The 24,127-nt window shown below is 46.2% G+C and overlaps 1 protein-coding gene and 1 pseudogene across 2 annotated transcripts in view; both read right to left on the bottom strand.

The window, feature by feature from the left end:
* The window catches only part of Eif2ak2 (eukaryotic translation initiation factor 2 alpha kinase 2), a 39,957-nt gene extending 18,778 nt beyond the window's left edge, over positions 1 to 21,179 (bottom strand). Inside the window, exons 1-10 of one of the 2 annotated variants that reach the window (XM_045137788.1) lie at positions 21,018 to 21,179; positions 16,264 to 16,398; positions 14,653 to 14,773; positions 10,651 to 10,796; positions 7,458 to 7,584; positions 6,852 to 6,928; positions 6,510 to 6,603; positions 3,755 to 3,786; positions 2,749 to 2,811; positions 457 to 579 (exon numbers count right to left, since the gene is read on the bottom strand). In XM_045137788.1, the coding sequence (XP_044993723.1) occupies positions 457 to 579; positions 2,749 to 2,811; positions 3,755 to 3,786; positions 6,510 to 6,603; positions 6,852 to 6,928; positions 7,458 to 7,584; positions 10,651 to 10,796; positions 14,653 to 14,773; positions 16,264 to 16,382 (902 nt within the window). In that variant the 5' untranslated portion in view covers positions 16,383 to 16,398; positions 21,018 to 21,179. Of the gene's footprint in view, positions 1 to 456; positions 580 to 2,748; positions 2,812 to 3,754; positions 3,787 to 6,509; positions 6,604 to 6,851; positions 6,929 to 7,457; positions 7,585 to 10,650; positions 10,797 to 14,652; positions 14,774 to 16,137; positions 16,399 to 21,017 lie in introns of those variants that run through there. The other variant, XM_045137789.1, reaches the window with a different exon arrangement.
* LOC123455883 lies at positions 2,946 to 3,059 on the bottom strand (annotated as a pseudogene).
* Positions 21,180 to 24,127: the final 2,948 nt, after the last annotated feature.

Genomic DNA, 24,127 nt, shown 5'->3' with positions numbered 1-24,127 from the left:
AAACCCTACAGGTCACTTTAAATCACAATCATTCTATAGCGTCAGATTTCAGGACTGCCTCAAAGAGACAATCAATGCAGAGCCGGGCGTGGTAGCGCACGCCTTTCATCCCAGCACTCGGGAGAGAGGCAGAGGTAGGAGGGTCTCCGTGAGTTCGAGGCCACCCTGAGACTATATAGAGTGAATTCCAGGTCAGCCTGAGCTAGAGTGAAACCGTACCTCGAAAAAACAAAACAAACAAACAAAAGATAATCAATGGAGTACCTACACGAAATGCCCACTGTAAAGCAATATCACTTCAGAATAAACCAAATTTTCTATGTAGAATGAAATGTTTAAGGAAGACAGAACGAGTATATATTATATTGTATTATATATTAAAGGAGAGATAGATAAAAAAGAATAGTACAGATGCAACACACATTATTTTTTAAAAAAAGTAAAACGTTTACTTACACCCTATTGTATTTAATACGTTTAATAGCATAAGTCTTTCTATCAATTCTGTGTTTTGCTTTGAAAACTTGGCCATATGCACCTGAACCAATTTCTTCTATTTCTTCAAAATCCTTGGTAAACCTGATGAAGATAAATATTGGCATTATTCTCAGATCCCGTGTTTGTCATAAAATGGTCTTTAAAACAAAAATGATTTGGATCTTCTCGTTATTGAGGGTTCATTTCAGGTAGAAACTTCTGCCTCACAGTTCCTTCCTCTTCCTCCTCATTTCACAAAGAATTCAACACAATACATCACCCATGTGGGGCAGTCAACTCCCTGCAGTTCAGAAGCATGATAAAGAATCCCATCTTGGGGGCTACAGAGATTACTTCCTGGCTAAGGCACTTGCCTGCAAAGCCAAAGGACCCAGGTTTGATTCCGCAGGATCCACGTTAGCTAGATGCACAAGGTGGCACATGCTTCTGGAGTTTGTTTGCAGCAGGTGAAGGCCCTGGTGCACCCATTCTCTTTTTCTCCCTCCCTCCCTCCCTCCCTCCCTCCCTCCCTCCCTCCCTCCCTCCCTTCCTTCCTTCCCTCCTTCCCTCCCTCCCTCCCTCCCTCCCTCTCAAATAAATATTTTTTTAATTTGCTCATTTATTTATTTATTTGAGAGCGACAGACAGAGAGAGAAAGACAGATAGAGGGAGAGAGAGATAATGGACGCGCCAGGGCTTCCAGCCTCTGCAAACGAACTCCAGACGCGTGTGCCCCCTTGTGCATCTGGCTAACGTGGGACCTGGGGAACCGAGCCTCGAACCGGGGTCCTTAGGCTTCACAGGCAAGCGCTTAACCGCTAAGCCATCTCTCCAGCCCTAATTTAATTTTTTTTTTTTTTAAAGAAGAATCCCGTCTTGTTGGGCACGACGGAGGAAAAAAACAATCCCTTCCTGAGTAGAACACTTTAGGAAGAATTGTTGTGTTCCACAGCTTCCACAGAGAAAGGAGCATGAGCCCTCAGCCTGCCTTGGTTTATAGCAGCCTGTTTCCCTCCTCTCCGCAAGCCCACATCCTGCTGATTCCTCCAAAACTCATCAGTGCCTCCTGCCCGTTTTTCTCTGTCTCTCTGACATCTTCTGAAGGCTCACTCACTGGAGAGCCCACCTCCTCACCCGCCTTGCTCCCACTCGACACCCCCACAGCACCAAGAGTGATGGAAAGTCTGCTCATGTCTCTGTCTTGCCTGAACTTCCTATGGCCTTACCCAAGAAACCCTTCAAGGGCCCTTCAAGGCTGGAGAGATGGCGTAGCGGTTAGGCGCTTGCCTGTGAAGCCTAAGGACCCGGTTCGAGGCTCGGTTCCCCAGGTCCCACGTTAGCCAGATGCACAAGGGGGCGCACGCGTCTGGAGTTCGTTTGCAGAGGCTGGAAGCCCTGGCGCGCCCATTCTCTCTCTCTCCCTCTATCTGTCTTTCTCTCTGTGTCTGTGGCTCTCAAATAAATAAATAAAAATTTAAAAAAAAAAAAGTGACCTCAGAGAAGACAAGCCTCATCCCCCCTGCTAAATCCAACGGTCTCGTTCCATTTGAGACTTCTGACCATATTTGTGATTACGGGTTTTTAATGTAATTGTTTCTTTAATGTCAGTTAGCATCATCTCACTCCGTGACAGGAAGAATTAGTTCTGTTTGTTCCTCCCATAAACTCAGTGCCCAGCACAGTGTCAGACATTAACATAAGTGTGTGCGTTAGATGATTAATAGGTATTTATTGGTTCTTTTTTTAAAACTTGTATTTAACTTGCATCCTGCTGACGCAAACAGACTTCGATCATCTAAGATATTTAATACATATTTAACGATATTTAATTATGTAAATAGAAAATGTTTAATATTTAAAATTTAATTCAATAATATTTAACTTCAACTGAAACACACAATTTGTAGCATGAGAATCTCCCCATTTTTTTTCAAGTGAAATATCGTGTGGGGCTGAAAAACAGAAAACAGATCCAGGTAGATCTATTTTATTCCCACAGGAATTCTCTTTCTTTTTTTGTCAAAATCCATTTATATAAATTGATGTTTGCTTTTAATATAAAAATTTCTCATGGATAGCAGAAAAACTCACATGACATCACAGAAATCTGTATATATCACATTTCGTTTGGCTTTGTCTTAACTTTACTTCTCCAAGAGACAATAAGCTTTCATGGCCTTGATTGTGCTACAACCATTATAGTTCTGTAATTTAACCTTAAGAAAGTTGTTGTGTAAACCAACCTACCTTTAAACAAACCATTCCTCTTACCTGGAGTCCATAGTATATTGATTTCCTTGAACATTAGGAAGATCAAATGTAGGTGCCAAATGTCTAAAATGAAGACAAGAATGTAAAACTAAGGCTGAAACCACATATAACTTTATAGCAGGTTTTATGTCATACAGTGGGCTTGTTATATTTCTTGTCAACTGTTAGAATAAGAGGTAGCAGGTGTTAACTGTTCTTAAAATATGGAATGCTTCATGAGTTTGTATCATTCTTACACAAAATCTATGCCAATCTTCTCTGTATTATTCCACTTTTTTTTTTTTCAATTTTAGTATGTGTTGCCAAAGTGAGCACTAATCTTTATAAACCCTTTCCTTAGGGCTCTCCTCTGTACTTTTTCCAGTAGTTTTTCACACTTTTCCTGATTCCCCTTTTCACCTGAACACATTCATTTCTGGCTAGCTACTGGTACTCTGTTCCCTGGAGCCCTGTTGACGATTTTTTCCCCTCCTCATTGCCTCAGGCATGCAGATACCTGGTCCCTCCACCCCGACCCTCAGGATTCCTCTTTCTTCAGCTCCGTCCATCCACTGCTCAGGCCAGCTCAGCTCACTCTGCCCTTTTGCTGCTCACATCTCTGCTTTCCCTTTTAGTTACAGAAGCCAACTCGCTGCTTTTCACACAATTTGTATAAAATTGGGGCTTTGAAGAAACCCAGGTATTATACTAACTTGACCCTATTTGTGCGCAAGTCAATGTACTGCCCTTAAAAACACATCTCGCCGCTGACTTCCTCACTGTCTTGCCCAAAACGATGCTCTAACCTACTTACTTACTCTAGCTGTTTCACTACATGGCTTTATTCCTGAGGAATAGCATGTAAATATAGTCACTCTTTGTAGACTCCAAGCTTTCTACTTATGCTGAGATTCCCCTTAACTCGGCATGAATAATACTCCCCAAATACTGAAGACCATCAGGCTGGGAAAGCAAGTCTGAAATAAATCTTCAGCCCAAAATTTGTTCAGTGCATAACGATACTTACATCGCCTTCTTTCGATTGCTTCCGAGATCACTCTATAGGAGAAAATGGGAAGTCATTTTAGATTTAGATGATTGAATCTTGTTTCTTTTTTTCTTCTTTGTTTTTGTTTTTTGGGTTTTTTGTTTGTTTGTTTGTTTTGGTTTTTCGAGATAGGCTGACCTGGAATTCACTCTGTGCTCTCAGGTTGGCCTTGAACTCACGGCGATCCTCCTACCTCTACCCTATCTCTGGGATTAAAGTCATGTGCTACCATGCCTGGCTTCTTTTCTTATTTCTTTTTTGTTTGTTTGTTTTGTTTTTCTGTTATTTTTTTTTTCAGGGTAGGGTCTCACTCTAGCCCAGGCTGACCTAGAACCTCATCTTGTTTCATCTGGTTCTAAGATTACTACAAACTTCATGCTTGCTGGCACTTTGATCAAGCCTTGCACCAACACTTAGTATTGCAAGACTTAAATTTTGCCCATCAGATGACTGAAATGGTGTCTGATGGCTATTCTGACTTGCATTTTCCTAACACAGTGAAATCAAGCACCTTTTTGTTTGCTGCCCACTTATGAACCTAATTTCTAAGTTGTTTCCTCTGATACTGCTTATTTTTATACTAAATTGATTATCCTTTATCTAGGGATTTGTCGTTCCTCATGAACAGAAGCTCTTGTAACAAATTATCTGTTTTTAGTTTTTAAGTTTAGTTCTGACTTTTGTTTTTGTTTATGTGTTTTTTTTTTGAGGCAGAGTCTCACTGTAGCCCCAACTGACTTGGAATTCACTCTATAGCCCAGACTGGACTCAAATTCACAGTGATCTCATATCTCAGCCTTTCAAGTACTGGGATTATAGGTGTGAACCACCATGTTGGCTTAGTTCTGACTTTTTTTTTTTTCCAGATAGGGTCTTGAACCCAGGCTGACCTGGGATTCACTATGAAGTCCCAAGGTGGCCTCAAACTCATGGCAATTTTCATACCTCTGCCTCCCAAGTGCTGGGATTAAAGGCATGCACCACCACACCCGGTTTACTTCTGATTTTTTTTTCCTAATTTTTTGTTAGTTTTTCTGCAAACAAACTCCAGATGCATGCACCATCTTGTGCATCTGGCTTACCTGGGTCATGGGGAATTGAGCCTCGAACCGGGATCTTTAGGCATCACAGGCAAGCGCTTAACTGCTAAGCCATTTCTCTAGCACAGCTTAGTTCTGATATTTAAAAAAAATTTTTTTAAATTTATTTAAGGGGGGAGAAGAATCAGGTAGTAAGAATGGACATGCCAGGGCCTCTAGCCACTGCAAACAAATTCCCAACACATGTATCACCTGTGCACCTGGCTTATGTGGGTACTGGGAAATCGAACCTGGGTCCTTAGGCTTTGTAGGCAAGTACCTTAACTGCTAAGCCATCTCTCCAGCCTGGTTCTAATTTTCTCTCTCTCTCTCTCTTTTTCCCCTTTTTCAGCAGAACAACATCAAATATTATCTAGTTGTTGGGGAAGAAAAACACTATCAGAGGAATATTTCAAACACAAGAATGAGAGGTAGGGAGGTAATTCAGTGGTAAAGCTCTTGTCTACCATAAACAAGGTCCTAATATGATCCTCAGAATGGGAAGCAAGGAAGGAGAAGGAGAAGGAGAAGAAAGAAAGAAAGAAAGAAAGAGAGAGAAAGAGACCCAGGCCGGGCATGGTGGCGCATGCCTTTAATCCCAGCGCTCAGGAGGCAGAGGTAGGAGGATCACCGTGAGTTCGAGACCACCCTGAGACTCCATAGTGAATTCCAGGTCAGCCTGGGCTAGGGTGAGACCCTACCTCGGAAAAAAAGAAAGAGACCCAGAGGGAGAATGAAAGAAAGGGGGGGGGGAAGAGGCACAGAGAAAGAAAGAAAGAAAGAAAGAAAGAAAGAAAGAAAGAAAGAAAGAAAGAAAGAAGAAAGAAAAGACAAGGTGACTGGAAAACAATAGGAATGAACTGTGGGAAAATTTTGCACATGAGGGGTTATGAACTATTTTATGAAAGTTAATAAAGGGCCAGAGAGATGGAGTTAAGGAGCTTGCCAACAGAGCCTAATGACCCAGGTTCAATTCCCCAGTACTGAGGTAAAGCCAGATGCACAAAGAGGAACATGCATCTGGAGTTTGTTTGCAATGGCTGGAGGTCCTAGCATGCCCATGTCTGTCTCTCTTCTCTCTCTCTCTCTCCCTCCCTCTGTTTGCAAATAAATAAATAAATAAATAAGAAGAAAAGAGAAAATGCCAATGACTATTGAATATAATTTAGTAAATACGACTGAGATAAAAATATAAAATTACGGTACAACAGTGAAAGTCATTTTTATTTTCTAAGTTCCATTTGCAAGGAAAGAGAAAGAATGGGCATGCCAGGGCCTCCAGCCACTGCAAACAAATTCCAGATGCATGCACCACTTTGTGCATCTGGCTTTACATTGGTCCTGGGGCATCAAAGCCAGGTTGGCAGACTTTGCAAGCAAGCACCTTTGACTACTGACTCATCTCCCCAGCTCTGAAAGTCTTTTTTTTTTTTTTTTGATCAACCACTAACTGCTTTATTTTTTTTTTAATTTAATTTATTAGTTTTCTTTTCAGTAAATACAGGCAGTTTGGTACCATTATTTAGGCTCATCTATGATCTACCCCCTCCCATTAGACCCTCCTTGTTATTGAAAATGGGTCGTGCATTGTGGTGAAAGTCATTTTTAAATCAAGAAGCAAGATTAATGAAGAAACTCAGAGTATAACACCATACCATAGAAGACATAGAACTGTGTAAACCGTCACTGTCACCGAGGCTTTTTGATGCATTGTCCGAAAAATCACTTCCAGATGCTGATTCGGACAAACTAGAAAAACAGGAGCAATTTAGCTTCTGAATACAGTCCACTTTTTTAATCAGTCAAGTCTCCATAAACATCAAGTGCTTTTGCAAAATTTTATCTTTCAGTTGCAAAGAAAAATCATCCAGTGGTGCCTGGAGATTGTAATCAGGGCCTTGAACATGCCAGGCAAGCACTTTACCACTGAGCTACACCCCAACCCTCAGGCACTTATTTGAACATGCTATAGGTAGTGTGTGTTTTCCTGAACTTACGATATGCTTTTTGAGGAGCTGCATGAGGACGCACTAGATGAAGGAGTGTAATGATCCCGAGATGACTGATCACCATTCTGAAAACACGGAGCAGCTGTCAGGTTATGTACAATGAATTCCTCTCTGTGCACTCAGAGCTATGATTATTTCCCCCACAGTCATCAAACCCACAACCACAGATAATTACAAAAGTATACATTTCTATGAATGTTTGTTTTATTTTATTTGTTTATTTATTTTTATTTTTTGGTTTTTCAAGGTAAAGTCTCCCTCTAGCTCAGGCTGACCTGAAATTCACCATGTAGTCTCAGGCTGGCCTCGAACTCACAGCAATCCTCCTACCTCTGCCTCCCGAGTGCTGGGATTAAAGGCGTGAGCCACCATGCCCAGCTTTGTTTGATTTATTTTAAAAACAACTTTGAACTGCCATGAGAACTTTTATTCCTCTGGAGCCTCAAGGCCCACGGCTCATGGAACCTTGCTCACGCAGGGTGAAGGAATTGTTCACTATGCAATAGGCTATCCTGGTGTTATGCAAATGGTCTGCCCTGAAATCAACTCATGACATTTTCAAGTATAAAAATTGAATTGAATGGCTATACGCACCATTGAGTTTTTTTCGGCTAATTTCCGAGAATATGCAGCTTTAGCAGCCAATTGTTTTGCTTCCTGTTTAGTAGACCCTGAACCACTACCATACTCTTCCTGTTCAATTTTACATATACAGTGAAACCTTGGAGAAATAAGAGTACAACTAGATTAATAAAAATATAATAACTTCAATATACAATTTGAGAAAAACCTAAATACTAACAAAGACCTTAGGATAACACCAGTAAATCATTTTTAGCTAGATTTAATTTCATATCTCACATTATGTAAGCCTTAGTAAAATGACTGGCCAATTTGTCTGAAGAACTAGGATAAGCTGATATCTCAGTGTGCATGTTTCAGACAACTTCTACTTCTTTGTTGCAGGGTTGAAGATGTAGCTTAGTGGTAGAATGTTTGCCTAGCATGCATGAGGCTCTAGGTTCAACTCCCAGCACTGCTAAAATAAAATTAAATTTAAAAGTTTAGCCAGACAGGGTAGCAAGTACTTAGGAGGCTGAGGCAAGAAGATTCCTCCTGGATTCAGGGCTAGCCTGGGTTACATAGTAAGCCCCTGTCTTTTAAAAAAAAAAGCAATAGACATAATTTACATTGAGGAGTTACTATATATTATGGCAAAATATTCAGATAGTTTCATTTATTTTATTTTCTGTTTTCACTGAAGGCTGTAGATACAAACACAGTGAACTACATAAGACTTCCCACTAACCCTGAACCTGAGCTGGACCAAACGATGGGATGGTTTCCATAGTTACTATCATGCGCAGGCACTCCCAAATAGACTTTCCCCCCATATCTAACGTGAGAGTGCTTAAGTCAAAAGGATTCAAAAAAGTGAGCTGCAGACCCCCCTCACCCCAAAAAAGAAAGAGAGCCAGATAGCCTTTTGTTTTGTTTTGTTTCTTCACAGTAAGGTCTCACTCTAGCCCAGGCTGACCTGGAATTCACTCTGTAGTCTCAGGGTGGCCTTGAACTCACGGTGCTCCTCCTACCTCTGCCTCCTGAGCGCTGGAATTAAATGTGTGCGCCACCACGCCCGGCATAGATAGCCTTTTTTTAAATTTTGAAATATGTTCCACTTATTCCATTTTATCCAGAACTGTTATCAAAAAGGTGTGTTGAACTTTGTCAAATGCCTTTCCTGCCTCTATCTAGATGATCATGTGATTTCTCTCCTTAACTTACATGGCTTAGTACCTTTATTGATTTGCATATGTTGAACAGCCTTGCATCATTAAAATGAAGCCTAGGATAGTCATAACGTATGATCTTAATATGTTCTTGAATTCGATTTAGAAGATTTAAAATTTGGTTGAGAAATTTTGCACCTATTTTCATCAGGAAAATCTATCTGCAATTTTCTTTTTCTGTTGTGTCTCTGTTTTGGATGTGAGTATGATACTGGTGTCAGACAATGTATTTAGCAGTATTCTCTTTCCTTTCTATTTCATGGAACACTTTGAGAAGTGTTGGTATTAGAGCTTCCTAAAAAGTTTGATAGACTCTCAACCTATGCTGGAGCGCTGGGTGGAGTAGGAACTGACCCTAGTTCCAGGCACCAAGGAGACTGCCTAAGGCCCAGGTGAATGTTCCTCCACTGTGGGTGGAACTCCACTCCACACTCGTGGGGATTGAGGAGAAGCCCCATTTGGCTCTGATCTCACTCCCCCGCCTGCCTGAGCTACAGAAGTAGGATTCTCAGGCTGATCACACTCCCCAGCTATGGGCACTTAGGCTCTCCAATTGAGCATGACCCTCCCCTACATGGGTAAACCCTGTTCCCCACTTTCTGGGCCTGGGGTCAGCCCTATCTGACACTGATCTCATGTCCTAGCTGCCTACCTGTGCTGAGTAGCAACACTGCAGCTGATTGCACCCTCCAAATCTCAGGCACTGAGGAGACCAGGCTACCCAGGGCCCATCCCAAGCCCACCTTGAGCCCACGCCCGCACAGGGAGGAGCCTGCTCAGCTTTCAGCATGCCCAAACCTGCAGGCAGACCACCATCTCGCACCCATCTGGATCAAGGCTTGCCAGGCCACTCTACAAAAGCTCTGCAAGACCTTCATTCTTAGCAAGACAAAAGGACTATCTCAAGGTGGAAGAAATCCCAAAACAAAACTTTAACAAAACATAGGCATAGGGAAGACAAACATGCAACCATTGGAATTTCATGAAACTAAAAAGCTGTTGGTCAGATTAGAAGACCATCACCAGAGTCAGTAGACAATCTACAGAATGGGAAAAAAATATCTTTGTTAGCTATAATCTGACAGAGGTTTAATATTCAGAATACACAAAGAAGTAAATTAAAAAACTAAGCAATAAGAAAAATTAGTCCTCTCAAAAAATAGGGCAGGGAACTGAAAAGAGTTTTCAAAGGAAGAAACACAAATGACCAACAAACATCTAAAAAAAATTTTTTTTTTAAAAAAAGCAATCTTTATTGTCTATAAATATGCATTTAAAAAGTCCCCAACAAAAGATGCTATTCTCTCATTTCCCCATCTTCTTCAACACCTCTGATATAAAGGACATTGTTACACCTTATTAAAACTTCACCCAGATGCCCAGACAATGCCCCATCTATGTATTGTTCTGTATTTGCAAGCTGCATGTTCATGTAGCCATCTACAGCCACCAGGTAGCCGTGAGTTCAAGGCCAGCCTAAGACTCCTAGTGAATTCCAGGTCAGCCTGGGCTAGAGTGAGACCCGGCCTTGAAAAACCAAAAAAAAAAAAAAAAAAGTTTAAGTGTATGGTTCAGTCTTTAACTATTTGCGTGGTTTCTGGAGGCTCTTTTGCTATTTATTTCTGCTCTTATTCCACTGTATTCTCATGGGATATAAAGAACTATTTGGAGCCGGATGTGGTGGCGCACGCCTTTAATCCCAGCACTCGGGAGGCAGAGGTAGGAGGATCACCGTGCGTTCGAGGCCACCCTGAGACTCCATAGTGAATTCCAGGCCAGCCTGAGCTAGAGTGAGACCCTACCTCAAAAAAACCAAAGCAAACAACAACAACAAAAAAAATAACTATTTGGACTTTTTCTATTTGTTCAGCAATTAATCATTTTAATTAAAGAGATATCCAAAAGAGGAAAAACATTTGTTGAACTTAGGCACGAAACAAGACTGCTTTGTTGTTTTGATACAATGTAACAGACGGAGAAGACAAACGACATCTCACCTGTGGGGGCCTGGGGTATTGCAGAAAGACGGATTGTAGCTGACAGAGAGGCCTTCCTTTTGGGCAATCCTATTGACAAGGCCTACATAATTTCCAATAGATGAGCCTTCTGGTTTCTCTTCTGTCAGCAAAAAAGGACTAACTTCCTACAAATGAAAATTGGTATAGAAGATGGTAACAATGTTTAGCCGTTTGCTTTTCTGTTTTATTTCTTTTTATTTTTAATTTATTTGCAAGAGAGAATGGGTGTGGTAGAGTCTCCACCCACTGCATACAAACTCCAGTTACATGCACCACTTTGTGCATCTGGCTTATGTGGGTCCTAGGGAATCAAGCCTGGGTCCTTTAGCTTTGTAGGCAAGCACCTTAACCACTAAGCCATCTCTCCAGCCCACCTTTTTCTTTTCTTTTTTTTTTTTTTCAAATTTTTATTAGCATTTTCCATGATTATAAAAAAATCCCATGTTAATTCCCTCCCCCCCACTTTCTCCTTTGAAATTCCATTCTCCATCATATTACCTCCCCATCACAATCATTGTACTTACATATATAAATATCAACCTATTAAGTACCCTCCTCCCTTCCTTTTGCTTTTCTGACAACACTATTAAATAAGCAATGTAACCACACCTTAGATGTTAAGTATTTCCTAATTAATCACCCTGTTAAACATACAACCATATACCACTCTACCAGAAGAAAACACATAATAAACTCCTTTAATTAAAAATGTTAATTGATGCATTGATTACATAAATTTTATAATACACAACATGATGCTTTGAAATATGTATTCATTATACAATAAATGAAAATGATTTGCATATACATCATCTTACATATTTGTCTAATTTTTTTTCTTTTCTGTATGGAAAGAACACTTAAAATTTACTATCTTAGAAAGTTCCAACTATACACAATATATCAATTCCCCATTTTCCTTTCATAATATCATTAAGATAACCCAAGACAGCTGTGTTAAGGTACACCTGCAACCCCAGCTTGGGAAGTAGAGGCAGAAGGACATAGACCAGCCTGAGGCACATAGCCAGTGTGAGACCAGCCTGTCTCAAAAAAAAAAAAAACCAAACAAACAAGTAAATAAAAAATTAAAATACAAAGGGGAAAGTGCGGGGAGGGGGAGGTATTACCATGGGATTTTTTTATAATTATGGAAAATGTTAATAAAAATTGTGAAAATAAAAAATAATTAAAATATACCAGTTTTGGGCTGGAGGAATGACTTAGCGGTTAAAGTGTTTGCCTGCAAAGCCAAAGGACCCTGGTTCTATTCCCCAGGACCCACATTAGCCAGATACACAAGGGGGCACACACATCTGGAGTTTGGAGGCCCTGGTGAGCCCATTCTCTCTCTCTCTCTCTCTCAAATAGATAAATAAAATTGAAAAACAAAGTTTAAAAAATATACTATTTTTTTCCAAAAAATATATTGTGGTACTTTCAGCTTGCTATATTCTTTTTAAATCTCAAAACACAAGATCAGAGATACTAAATAAAATTGTGTCTTGCTTTATAGCATATTGGAAAAGATGAACATAATAGTTTCATTCCTGCTATAATTATCTATACTTTTTTTTTCAGCCAGGTAAGATTTGTCCAAAGTATGTGTACTTCATTAATCTTATTTAAAACTAACTTTTGGTTTCACTAGTCTTTTTATTGTTAGTTTTATTTCTTTTATGTTAATTTCTATCATTGTTGTTATTGTCTTTCTACTTTTGGAGAGGAAAGATATTCTATCATTTGGGAACTTTCTTTTTAACTTTTATTTATTTATTTGCAAGCAGAGAGAGATAGGAGAGAGAGAGATAGAACTGGTATGCCAGGGGCTCCAGCTGCTGCAAACAGACTCGAGCTGAAAGTCCCGCATTATGCATCTGGTTTTACGTGGGCACTGGGGAATCAAACTCAGGTCATTAACCTTTGCAGGCAAGCATCTTAATCACTGAGCCATCTCTCTAGCCCCTGTTGTGTGCGTGTCTGTATGTGTGTGTGTATACATATATGTGTGTGTGTGTGTGTGTGTGTGTGTGTGTGTATATACACACACATATATTTTATATATATATAATATATATAATATTTATATATATTATATATATACACACATATATATTTTATATATATATTATATATAATATTATTTATATACACACACACACACACACACACACACACACACACATACACACACATATATTTGTTGTTGTTGTTTTGAGGTAGGGTCTCACTCTAGCCTAGGCTGACCTGGAATTCACTGTGTAGTCTCAGGGTGGCCTTGAACTCACGGCGATCCTCCTACCTCTGCCTCCCGATGCTGGGCTTAAAGGTGTATGCCACCACGCCCAACCATATTTTGGAACCTTTGATAGATTTTTTTCTAGCTTATTAATAAGTGAGTTGGTGATTTTGCTTAGTCGCTTTTCATTTTAATTAGGATGTCATCTCCAAATAAGGCTTTTTTTCAGGAGTGTGTTGAAAGCAAAATTCTTTCAGTCTCTGCGAATGTTCTATTATCTCACATGGTTATATCCTTTGTTTAAAAAACATTTTTTTTTCACTAGCAACACTTCCATGTAGTTTTCTATAAAGCGATCTCTTCTCCAGCGGGTCCTAAGGTCGCCATATGGTGGTAAAGACCATCACCAAGCGCCCTTCCTGCTCAGAGCTCTTTATTCAGATGCTTTGGGGTTCAGGGGAGCTGCTGTCTTCTTCCTTTTGTGATTTCTGAGATCACGAGCTGTCGCCCGTGGAGCTGGCCAGGCAGCTGACCGGCACTTGTCCTTGAAGCTGTCTGGGCTCCCTGGCTCAGTGCTCCGGCTCCTCCTCCATGCCACGGCCGCCACCCCATGATCTCACGTGGGAAAGGCTTGATGTCTCATTTTGCAACCACTGCTCCGCAATCTCATGCTTGTAATGTTGCAGCGGGCAACCTGAGCTTTGTCATGTGTTTCATGCAGTTTTTAATCTGCCTAGATGCCTACAAACTTCTTCCCTGGAGCTCTGTGCTTTCAGAAGGACCAGTTTTTCTTGATGGTTCTACATTTTCCTGTGTTGACAGAGCTATTTTAATCTCAAAGTCCAGTCTTTCTTTATTTCATAAAGTTTTCTGCTAAAATGTCCTCTGATAGGGTTTTGGTTTTTTATTTGCTTGCTTGTTTTTGATCGACTGTTACTAGCGACTACACCAGGACTTTGAGACACCAAGCACAAACTACCGCAGAGCTGCATCTCCCCCATCTTCAGCCCTGATCATTTGTTTCTTCTTCTGTGTTATTTGCTCTGCATCCTCTGGGACATGAGTCTCATGTGCGTTCTATCTTTTTTTTTTAACTTATTTATTTATTTATTTATTTATTTATTTGAGAGCGACAGACACAGAAAGAAAGACAGATAGAGGGGGAGAGAGAGAATGGGCGCGCCAGGGCTTCCAGCCTCTGCAAACGAACTCCAGACACGTGCGCCCCCTTGTGCATCTGGCTAATGTGGGACCTGGGGAACCGAGCCTCGAACCGGGGTCCTTAGGCTTCACAGGCAAGCGTTTAACCGCTAAGCCATCTCTCCAGCCCTCATGTGTGTTCTCTTATCTGCTCCCCATGGATATGGTTGCCCTCATAAGCACTTCCACCCTTTTCCCCTTCCTGAAGTGAAGGGAACTCCTCCCGGACCTGTCAACACATGTCTCCTGAACACTTCGCATTTGTCAGCCTTTGTTCAACTTCAGAGTACAGAATTGCTGTTGGCACTCTAAGTAGGTATCCTCAAGCTTTGCCCATGATGTTCCTGGGTACTCTTCTCACTCAGGTCGTATAGACATGAAGACGGGGGCGGGGGGGGAGAGACAAAGGCTGAAGTAAACTGTGAAAGGGAAGGGAACTTACAGATGGCTTGACTATATGATATGGGCACTTTTTCACTGAGAGACGTTAAAAAAAGAATTTCAGGTTCACTTTTACAGGAGAAAGAGAGAAAACTGCCCACCTTGTTTTCTCTGTTAAGTACATCAACAGCTATTTTGGCAGCAGCATTTTTCGCTTCTTGCTTTGTTCTGCCTTCTGCTTCTGGAAATGTCCTCTCATCTATCATTACTTGGAATGTAAACCTGATTAAAAAACAATATTCACAACATGTTACACAAGTAACGCTTTATGTAAGGACAAGTGCTCCAATCATTATTGCCTCCCATGACTGCCTTTCAGGGCTTGAACCTATGCTCAGCACAGAATTTAAGCAGCCGGGCTGGAGAGATGGCTTAGCAGTTAAGGCGCATGCCTGCGAAGTCTAAGGACCCTAATTCAACTCTCCAGGTCCCACGTAAGCCAGATGCACATGGTGGTGCATGTGTCTGGAGTTCGTTTGCAGTAGCTAGAGACCCTGACACACCCATTCTCTTTCTGTCTACTAAATGAATGAATCTGTTTTTTTTTTTTTTTTAAAGAATTTAAGGGGCTGGAGAGATGGCTTAGCAGTTAAGACACATGCCTGTGAAGACTAAGGACCCAGGTTCGATTCTCCAGGTCCCACGTAAGCCAGATGCACATGGTGGCGCGTGCATCTGGAGTTCGTTTGTAGTGGCTGTAATCCCAACTCTCGGGAGGCAGAGGTAGGAGGATTGCCATGACTTCGAGGCCACCCTGAGACTACATAGTGAATTACAGGTCAGCCAGAACCAAAGTGAGACCCTATCTCAAAAAAACAAATAACAACAAAAAAAGAATTTAAGCAGTCATACCAAACAGCAAAACAGCACCTCTTGTTGAAACAATGTACTTGCCTCTTTTCCTTAATTAAATTTATTTATTTATCTATATAATTATTAATTTATTGGCAAGGAGAGACAGAGAGAGAGGTAACAGAATGAACTCCAGGTGCATGCACCATTTTCTGCATTTGGCTTTATATGGTTACTGGGGAATCCAACCTTGGCTATCAGGCTTTGCAAGCCAGCACGTTTAACTGCTGAGTCATATCTCTAGCCCCTTCCTTATTTTTAACTTTATTATTTATTTGAGAGAGACAGAGAGAGGGACAGGAAGAGGCAGACAGAGAAAGATGGGTGAGCCACAGCCTCTAACCACTGCAAACAAACTCCAGACACACGCACCACCTTGTGCATCTGGCTGACATGGGTACTGAGGAATTGAGTCTGGGTCCTTAGGCTTTGCAAGCAAGTACCTTACACTGCTAAGCCATCTCTCTAGCCCCATCTCTTCCTTGTTTCTACACAGGGTCTCACTACAAATCTCAGGCTGGTCTCAAACTCACAGCAATCCCGCTGCCTCAGCTGACGTTAACAGGCGTGAGCCACCATGCCAGAATTTACCTCTGGTGTTCCTCTGGAGACATGGCTTTATGTCGAGAGGACCCACAGAACTCTATGGCAATTTTGCTAGAGGGTTAAAGCACTGACTTCAGAATTAGGTGAGTTGCCATTCCCCTAGTTTACGTGTAGGGACATGGCCATACCTTCTGTGTGCATAGGTGGACACTAGAGATTGAAGCCAGGGCCTTTTGTTCACAAGGCACATGTTCTACCACTGAACTACATACGCTTTCATTTCCTGGGTCATAACTTCTGTGATGGCAACTAACATTCTCTCATGTGGCTGTCCTGCCACGGGCAGCTCTTTATACTTGAGCTTTACTCCATGCTTCTGACGATATTTATTAAGTTCTTCTATGAAGAAACCTGGTGAAAGGTCATCGGCCATCTTCCTTTCCAATAACCTGCAATAGAAGAGGTGCTTGAACGAGCAATGCCAACAGAATGTGTTTACCTTGATGTTCCCAGTCCCGAGAAAACGGCCAGGGCTGGGGCGGGGGGGAAACTCTTATATGACTGAGCTCAACTCCACATAAGTTCAGAGAAATTTGCATTTCAGAATCTTTCTTTCTTTCTTAGGGATGACACAGTCAAACCAATGTCTCCAAAACCATCTACTTTCAAAACTTAGCTAGCAAAAAAAAAAAAAAAACCCTTCTGTTTATTCTACTCCTAGCTTCCAGTGAGGGTCAAGCACAAATACCCACCTGCATGAGGAGGTGTATAGGTTTGAGGAATAGAATTAGGAATGCTTACGTTGATAAGCATAGATATCTTCCGGTCACTACTAAGTCCTGGCACCAAAACCTTCCTACTGCTCCTTGGTGTCTGCATCATGGTTTCCATCGCTCACACCCAGATGGCTACCACGGCCTAAGAACTAAGTCACACAGACACTTCAACTCCTTCTCCATCCTTCAGCTCTCATGATCTTTGGGTGTTGTCCATTTTTAATAAAAAATATGTTTTTGGATAAGAGTTCCTGAAAGGTCCCTGCACTAACAGTTTGGTTCTCCACATGACAGTAGTGGGCGGTGGTGGACCATTGAGTAGGTGGGGCCCATGGGAGCTCCTGAGGTCATTTTGTGCCCTCCAAAGGCCACCCAGTCTCTTCCAGTCTCGCTCTGCTTCCTGATGCAAGAGGGGAGGGTTTGCTTGCCTATGCCTCCTACCATGACCTGCTGCTTTGACGCAGATCTAAATGAAGGGGGTGCTAGATCTTAGCCTGAAATGAGTGTTAAACCCAGCCCCAGGCATCTTTTGAACTTATAGGAAGCTGACAAATAAATACCTAACATGAATTTATCCTTTAACTATTTCTCACAGAATAATTCACTGGCACTACACACGTTCACAGTGTTGTACGGATATCAACACCATCCACTTCCACAACTCCTTTCCTTGCCCCAAACAGCAATTATTTAACAGTAATATTCTGCATCTGTCTCTATGAATCTGCCTATTCTAGTTATCTGGTAAACTGGAACAATACAATATTTATCCTTGTATGTGTGGTTATTTCACTTATATTATTTTTTAAAATTTATTTATCTATTTAATTTATTTATTTGGTTTTTGGAGGTAGGGTTTCACTGTAGCTCGGGCTGGCCTGGAATTTACAATGTAATCTCAGGGTAGCCTTGAACTCATGGCGATCCTCCTACCTCTGCCTCCCAAGTGCTGGGATTAAAGGCATGCACCACCACGTCCGGCTTCACTTACATTATTTTTAAGGTTCATTCACGTTGAAAAGCACATGCCAGAATTTATAAGGCTGAATAATATTCCATTGCATGTATCCCAGCTTTGCTTATCCATTCATCTGCGTTGTTTTAGCCTTTGCCTGTTGGGAACTATGTTGCTATAAACTAATATCTATTTTAATTTTTTGCTGTGTGTGTTTGTATGTGCGCTGTACAAACATGCCTGCATATGGGAGAGAGCATGTTTGTTTGCAGGTGAGCATACGTGCGTGTCCAAGTGCATGTGACGTGGAGGCCCGTGGTAGATGGCCAGTGTCGTTCTCCGTGGCCCTCCACTTTATTCTTTGAGAGACGGGGTCTTCTGGGGACCCCGGGGCTCACTGAGTCAGCTAGATTAGCTCACAAGTGAGCCACGAGACCCTGTCTCCACCTCCCCAGAGCTCAGATTACAGGCGTGTACACCGCCAGGCCTTTGATGAGGGTACTGAGGATCAGAACTCAAGTCCCCATTGGCTTTACTAATTGAGCCATCTCCCTCACCCCATAAACGTCTTTTAAGTTCCTACTTTTAAAGCTTTCAGAACAGCACCTAGAAATACAGCTGAACCGTACAGTAAGTCGATGTTTAGCTTCTTACGGAAGTACTAAATGGTTTTTGCTCATCTGTCTGTTTGCTTGAGATAGTCTTTCATCCAACCCAGAGCTGACATGGTGCTGCTTTATTCATCAGCAAGCTCCCGTGACTCTCTGCCTCCTGCAGGACTGGGGTTACAGACCCATGTGGCCTTGCGTAGCTGTTTACACGGGTGCTGGGGAATCGAACTCAGGCCGCCTCAGATCCTTATGCTTGTCCTGCAAGCTACTCGTAACTGCTGAGCCATTTCCCCGGCCCCTGTCCTTTATTTTATTTATTTATTTTTTTAAAATTTTTAAATTTTTTTGTTTTTTTCGAGGTAGGGTCTCACTCTAGTCCAGGCTGACCTGGAATTAACTCTGTCATCTCAGGGTGGCCTTGAACTCATGGCAATCCTCCTACCTCTGCCTCCCGAGTGCTGGGATTAAAGGCGTGCGCTACCACGCCCGGCTCTGTCCTTTATTTTAAACAAGAATCGACACTGAGATCTCTTTAAAGCATTAGTCAGCCATGCAGCCTCTGCAAGCCACCCAAACCACTCCTGTGCTTGGCTTTGGCTTCTACCATCAATTCAGGAGTCAATTTTCGTTGCTAACTTCCTTCTTTCCCTTTGAGCTTCGGCTTCTAAGACACAAATTCTCCTGGTTTTCCTCTTTTCTCAGGAGCTACGCTCTGTTTGCAGCCTCTCATAAGTCTTTATGCATTTCTGTCTAAGTATTGTCCCAGACCTTAAACCTCCTCTCCTCCACTGACCCTCTCTCCTGGTTGTCACCTACAAACTTGTGGCCTTTTTTTTTTTAATTTATTTATTTATTTATTTATTTGAGAGCGACAGACACAGAGAGAAAGACAGATAGAGGGAGAGAAAGAGAATGGGTGCGCCAGGGCTTCCAGCCTCTGCAAACGAACTCCAGACACGTGCGCCCCCTTGTGCATCTGGCTAACATGGGACCTGGGGAACCGAGCCTCGAACCCAGGTCCTTAGGCTTCACAGGCAAGCGTTTAACCACTAAGCCATCTCTCTAGCCCACTTGTGGCCTTAAAATGCACCTACACTTGCCTCCAACCTGCTCTCTTCAGAGCCCCAAGGGCCCCTACCTTCTGGCAAGCGGCAGCTGCAGCCCTTGGGTTGCCTGGTCTTTTCTCCTGACTACGGACAGATCGCAGCTCAAACCTCGGCCGCTTTCAATGGCCTCCTTCACAGGTCTTGTTCATTCTAATGACATGTTGAGGTGACTGCCCCCCAGAACATACTGCAACTTAGTGAGGGCGAGGGCATCGGGATTATAACAGAGGCTCAATAGTGGACGAAGGAATGAATGAATCAGTCAACCAACCAATCAATCAGTGGGTGTATATCAAAATGTGTCCACATCCCTACAACGGCTGCCCAGGAGTCAGCACCAGGAGTACAATACCTACGGACAATTTTCACTTAACCTGTCACGGTCATCACGGGCTTCTTTGATGATACAGGGGCACTTGGTACCATTTTCTGTACCCTTGCCACTCCACCATGCCCAACCCTCACCCAGCCAGAGCTAATCATGCACACTGAACAGTGAGCTCTTTGGAAGGCACAATCTACGTCTCATTCCTACGCTTCCAGAACCTGTTATAATAATGACTAACAATGGCGTGGTCCATCTCATCCACATCCTGAAGATACCTGCTCATCCCTGCCAGCAGACTGCACAGCCCCCTCCCCACCTCCAGGGCGAACTGTGAGCAACAGGAAATCTCATTTTACCAGAATTCAAATATGTACTTTTTGTAAAGCCTAACAACCCGAGTTCGAGTCCCCAGTACCCACATGAAGCCAGATGCAGTGGCACATACATCTGGAGTTCATCTGCAGTGTCGTATACCTTTAATCCCAGCACTTGAGAGGCTGAGGTAGGAGGATCAGTGTGAGTTCTAGGCCAGCCCGAGACAAATTCCAGGTCAAACTGGGCTATGGCAAGACCCTACCTTGGGGGGGGGGGGCAATAAAAAAAATGCATTTCTGTGTTACTATTCATGTAACACATATTTAATGAGCTCCTTTTCTGTCTCAGGTGCTGGGTCTGAACATGCGATAAAAATCTGCTCTTGTGAATTTACAGGCAGATGAAGAGAAATCCAGGTGGAAAACTGTATGTATCTGAAAACTGGGGGGGGGGGGGGGGGAGCAAGGGCAGAGTGGAGTTTCTTTGGCATGCAGGTTGCTCGGGGAAGGCTGCTCCTGTGTGCTGGCATGAGAGGAAGGCTAAGATTGGGCCGGGGCTTTGCCCATGCAAGTATCTGGGGGTCGCGCTTTCTAGGAAGAGAGAGACTGCCAGGCCAGAGTGAAGGGCTCTAGAGGCCTTGCCTGTAGGCCTTAAAGTTTCTATGAGGTTCCGGGGTAGATCGGAGCACATTCTGACTTGAATGAAACTCAGCTCTTGGCGGGGGGGGGAGGGGGGGAGGGGCGGGGTCGAGCATGGGGGGCGCAGGGCGCTCACAGGCAGATTGAGCAGGTCTGCCAGGTCTCTGGGTGTTCAGTTTTCTCAGCTGTCAGTCAAGCCGAGGAGCTCGGGGTTTCCTGATCCCTCTGATCCCCGGACCCCACTAGCTGCCTGGAGATGTCAGTCTGCGGCCCTGCGCGTGGGAAGAGAGGAGCGCTCAATTCCTACCGCGTCCGGCCACGGGGTGGTGGTGGGGGTACCTGGGCTGCGGCAACCGGACCTCCGCTGGACCCCGCTGGACGGCGCTGGACGGCGCTCGGGACCCGGATGAGCCGCGCTGCACCGCGCTCCAGCTCCCGCCCCGGCCGCCGGTCCGCTCTCAGCTCTCAGTTTCGTTTTCCCGGGACTCCTCCTTCCTTGCCGCTTTCGCGCGCCCCAGCCAGGGAGCACGCGAGAGCCGGGAGGACCCCGCGCCCCTGAGGAGGAGGGGGAGGAGGAGGGGGGGAGGAGGGGGGGGAGGGGGGAGGAGGAGGAGGGGGGGAGGAGGACCCCGCACCCCTGAGGAGGAGGAGGAGGGGGAGGAGGAGGGGGAGGAGGACCCCGCACCCCTGAGGAGGAGGGGGAGGAGGGGGGGGAGGACCCCGCGCCCCTGAGGAGGAGGGGGAGGAGGAGGGGGAGGAGGGGGGGAGGACCCCGCGCCCCTGAGGAGGAGGGGGAGGAGGAGGGGGAGGAGGAGGAGGAGGAGGAGGGGAGGAGGAGGAGGAGGAGGGGGAGGAGGACCCCGCACCCCTGAGGAGAAGGGGGAGGAGGAGAGGAAGGAGGAGGGGGAGGAGGAGGGGGAGGAGGACCCCGCGCCCCTGAGGAGGAGGGGGAGGAGGAGGGGGAGGAGGACCCCGCGCCCCTGAGGAGGAGGGGGAGGAGGAGGGGGAGGAGGACCCCGCGCCCCAGAGGAGGAGGGGGAGGAGGAGGGGGAGGAGGAGGGGGAGGAGGAGGGGGAGGAGGGGGGAGGAGGACCCCGCGCCCCTGAGGAGGAGGGGGAGGAGGAGGGGGAGGAGGAGGGGGAGGAGGAGGGGGAGGAGGAGGGGGGAGGAGGAGGGGGAGGAGGATCCCGCGCCCCTGAGGAGGAGGGGGAGGAGGAGGGGGAGGAGGAGGGGGAGGAGGAGGGGGGAGGAGGACCCCGCGCCCCTGAGGAGGAGGGGGAGGAGGAGGGGGAGGAGGATCCCGCGCCCCTGAGGAGGAGGGAGAGGAGGAGGTGGGGAGGAGGAGGGGGAGGAGGAGGGGGGAGGAGGACCCCGCGCCCCTGAGGAGGAGGGGGAGGAGGACGAGGGGGAGGAGGAGGGGGAGGAGGATCCCGCGCCCCTGAGGAGGAGGGGGAGGAGGAGGGGGAGGAGGAGGGGGAGGAGGAGGTGGGGAGGAGGAGGGGGAGGAGGAGGGGGGAGGAGGACCCCGCGCCCCTGAGGAGGAGGGGGAGGAGGAGGGGGACGAGGAGGGGAGGAGGAGGGGGAGGAGGAGGAGGAGGAGGGGGAGGAGGACCCCACACCCCTGAGGAGAAGGGGGAGGAGGAGAGGAAGGAGGAGGGGGAGGAGGAGGGGGAGGAGGACCCCGCACCCCTGAGGAGAAGGGGGAGGAGGAGAGGAAGGAGGAGGGGGAGGAGGAGGGGGAGGAGGACCCCGCGCCCCTGAGGAGGAGGGGGAGGAGGAGGGGGAGGAGGACCCCGCGCCCCTGAGGAGGAGGGGGAGGAGGAGGGGGAGGAGGACCCCGCGCCCCTGAGGAGGAGGGGGAGGAGGAGGGGGAGGAGGACCCCGCGCCCCTGAGGAGGAGGGGGAGGAGGAGGGGGAGGAGGACCCCGCGCCCCAGAGGAGGAGGGGGAGGAGGAGGGGGAGGAGGACCCCGCGCCCCAGAGGAGGAGGGGGAGGAGGAGGGGGAGGAGGAGGGGGAGGAGGAGGGGGAGGAGGAGGGGGAGGAGGACCCCGCACCCCTGAGGAGAAGGGGGAGGAGGAGGGGGAGGAGGACCCCGCGCCCCTGAGGTGGAGGAAGAGAAGGAGAAGGATGTCGTGCAGGAGAAGGACCTTGCGCCCCTCAGGAGGAGGAGGAGGTGCTTGCTCATCTGAGGAGGAGAAACTCACGCCCCTCAGGAGGAGGAGGAGGTGCTTGCACATCTGAGGAGAAACTCACGCCCCTCAGGAGGAGGAGGAGGTGCTTGCACATCTGAGGAGGAGGAGGAGCTCACGCCCCTCAGGAGGAGGAGGAGGTGCTTGCACATCTGAGGAGGGGGAGGAGCTCACGCCCCTCAGGAGGAGGAGGAGGTCGGAGGTGGAGGAGGAGCAGGAGGAGGAGGACTCTATGCCCATAAGAAGGGAGGAGGAGAGGAGGAGGACGACCTCGCACACTTGAGGAGAAGAAACTCGCACCCCTGAAGAGGAGGAGGAGGACCCCGGTCCCTGAGGAGGAGGAGGAGCAGGAGGAGGACCCGGTGCCCCGGAGGAGGAGGAGGTTCTTGTGCTCCTCAGGATGAGTGGGCGGAGGAGCAGGTCCTCGCATCTCTGAGGAGGAAGAGGAGGAGCAGGAGGAGGACCCCGTGCCCTTGAGGTGGAGGAGTAGGAGAAGGATCTCATGCCCCTCAGGATTTGGAGGTGGGGGAGGAGGACCCCGCGCCCCTGAGGAGGGAGGAGGAGGTGAAGGACCTCACGCATCACAGGAGAAGGAGGAGGAGGAGGATTAGGAGGAGTATCTCGCGCCCTGAGCAAAAGGAGGAGGAGGAGGAGGAGAAGGACCTCACACCTCTCCCAAGGAGGAGGAGGAGCAGGTCCTCGCGACCTGGAGGTGGAGGAGGAGGAGGACCCTGCGCACCTATGGAAGGAGGAGGAGGTGCTTGCACACCTGAGGAGGAGGAGGTGGAGGAGTTCATCGCAACCCTCAGGAGGAGGAATAGGTCCTCGTGCCTTTGAGGAGCAGGAGGAGGAAAGGGCCTCACTGCCCTGAGGAGGAGGAGGGGGAGGAAGAGGAGGAGGAGGAGGAGGAAAGGACCTCGCACCCCTGAGGAGGAGGCGGAGGTGGAGGAGAAGGACCTCAGGTCTCTCCCGAGGAGGGGGAGGTCCTTGCGCCCCTGAAGAGGAGGAGGAGGTCCTCAGGACCTGGAGGTGGAGGAGGAGGAGGACCCCACGCACCTATGGAAGGAGGAGGAGGAGGTGCTTGCACACCTGAGGAGGAGGAGGAGGTGAAGTTCATCGCATCCCACAGGAGGAGGAATAGGTCCTCGCGCCCTTGAGGAGCAGGAGGAGGAAAGGGCCTCACTGCCCTGAGGAGGAGGAGGAGGACGGGGAGGAGGAGGAGGAGGGGGAGGAGGAAGAGGAAGAGGAAAGGACCTCGC

This window comes from Jaculus jaculus, chromosome 18, assembly GCF_020740685.1.
Source record: "Jaculus jaculus isolate mJacJac1 chromosome 18, mJacJac1.mat.Y.cur, whole genome shotgun sequence".
Classification (NCBI taxonomy): domain Eukaryota; kingdom Metazoa; phylum Chordata; class Mammalia; order Rodentia; family Dipodidae; genus Jaculus; species Jaculus jaculus.
Note: the sequence above shows the minus strand (reverse complement) of the source record. Positions and strands in the feature narration are given on the sequence as shown.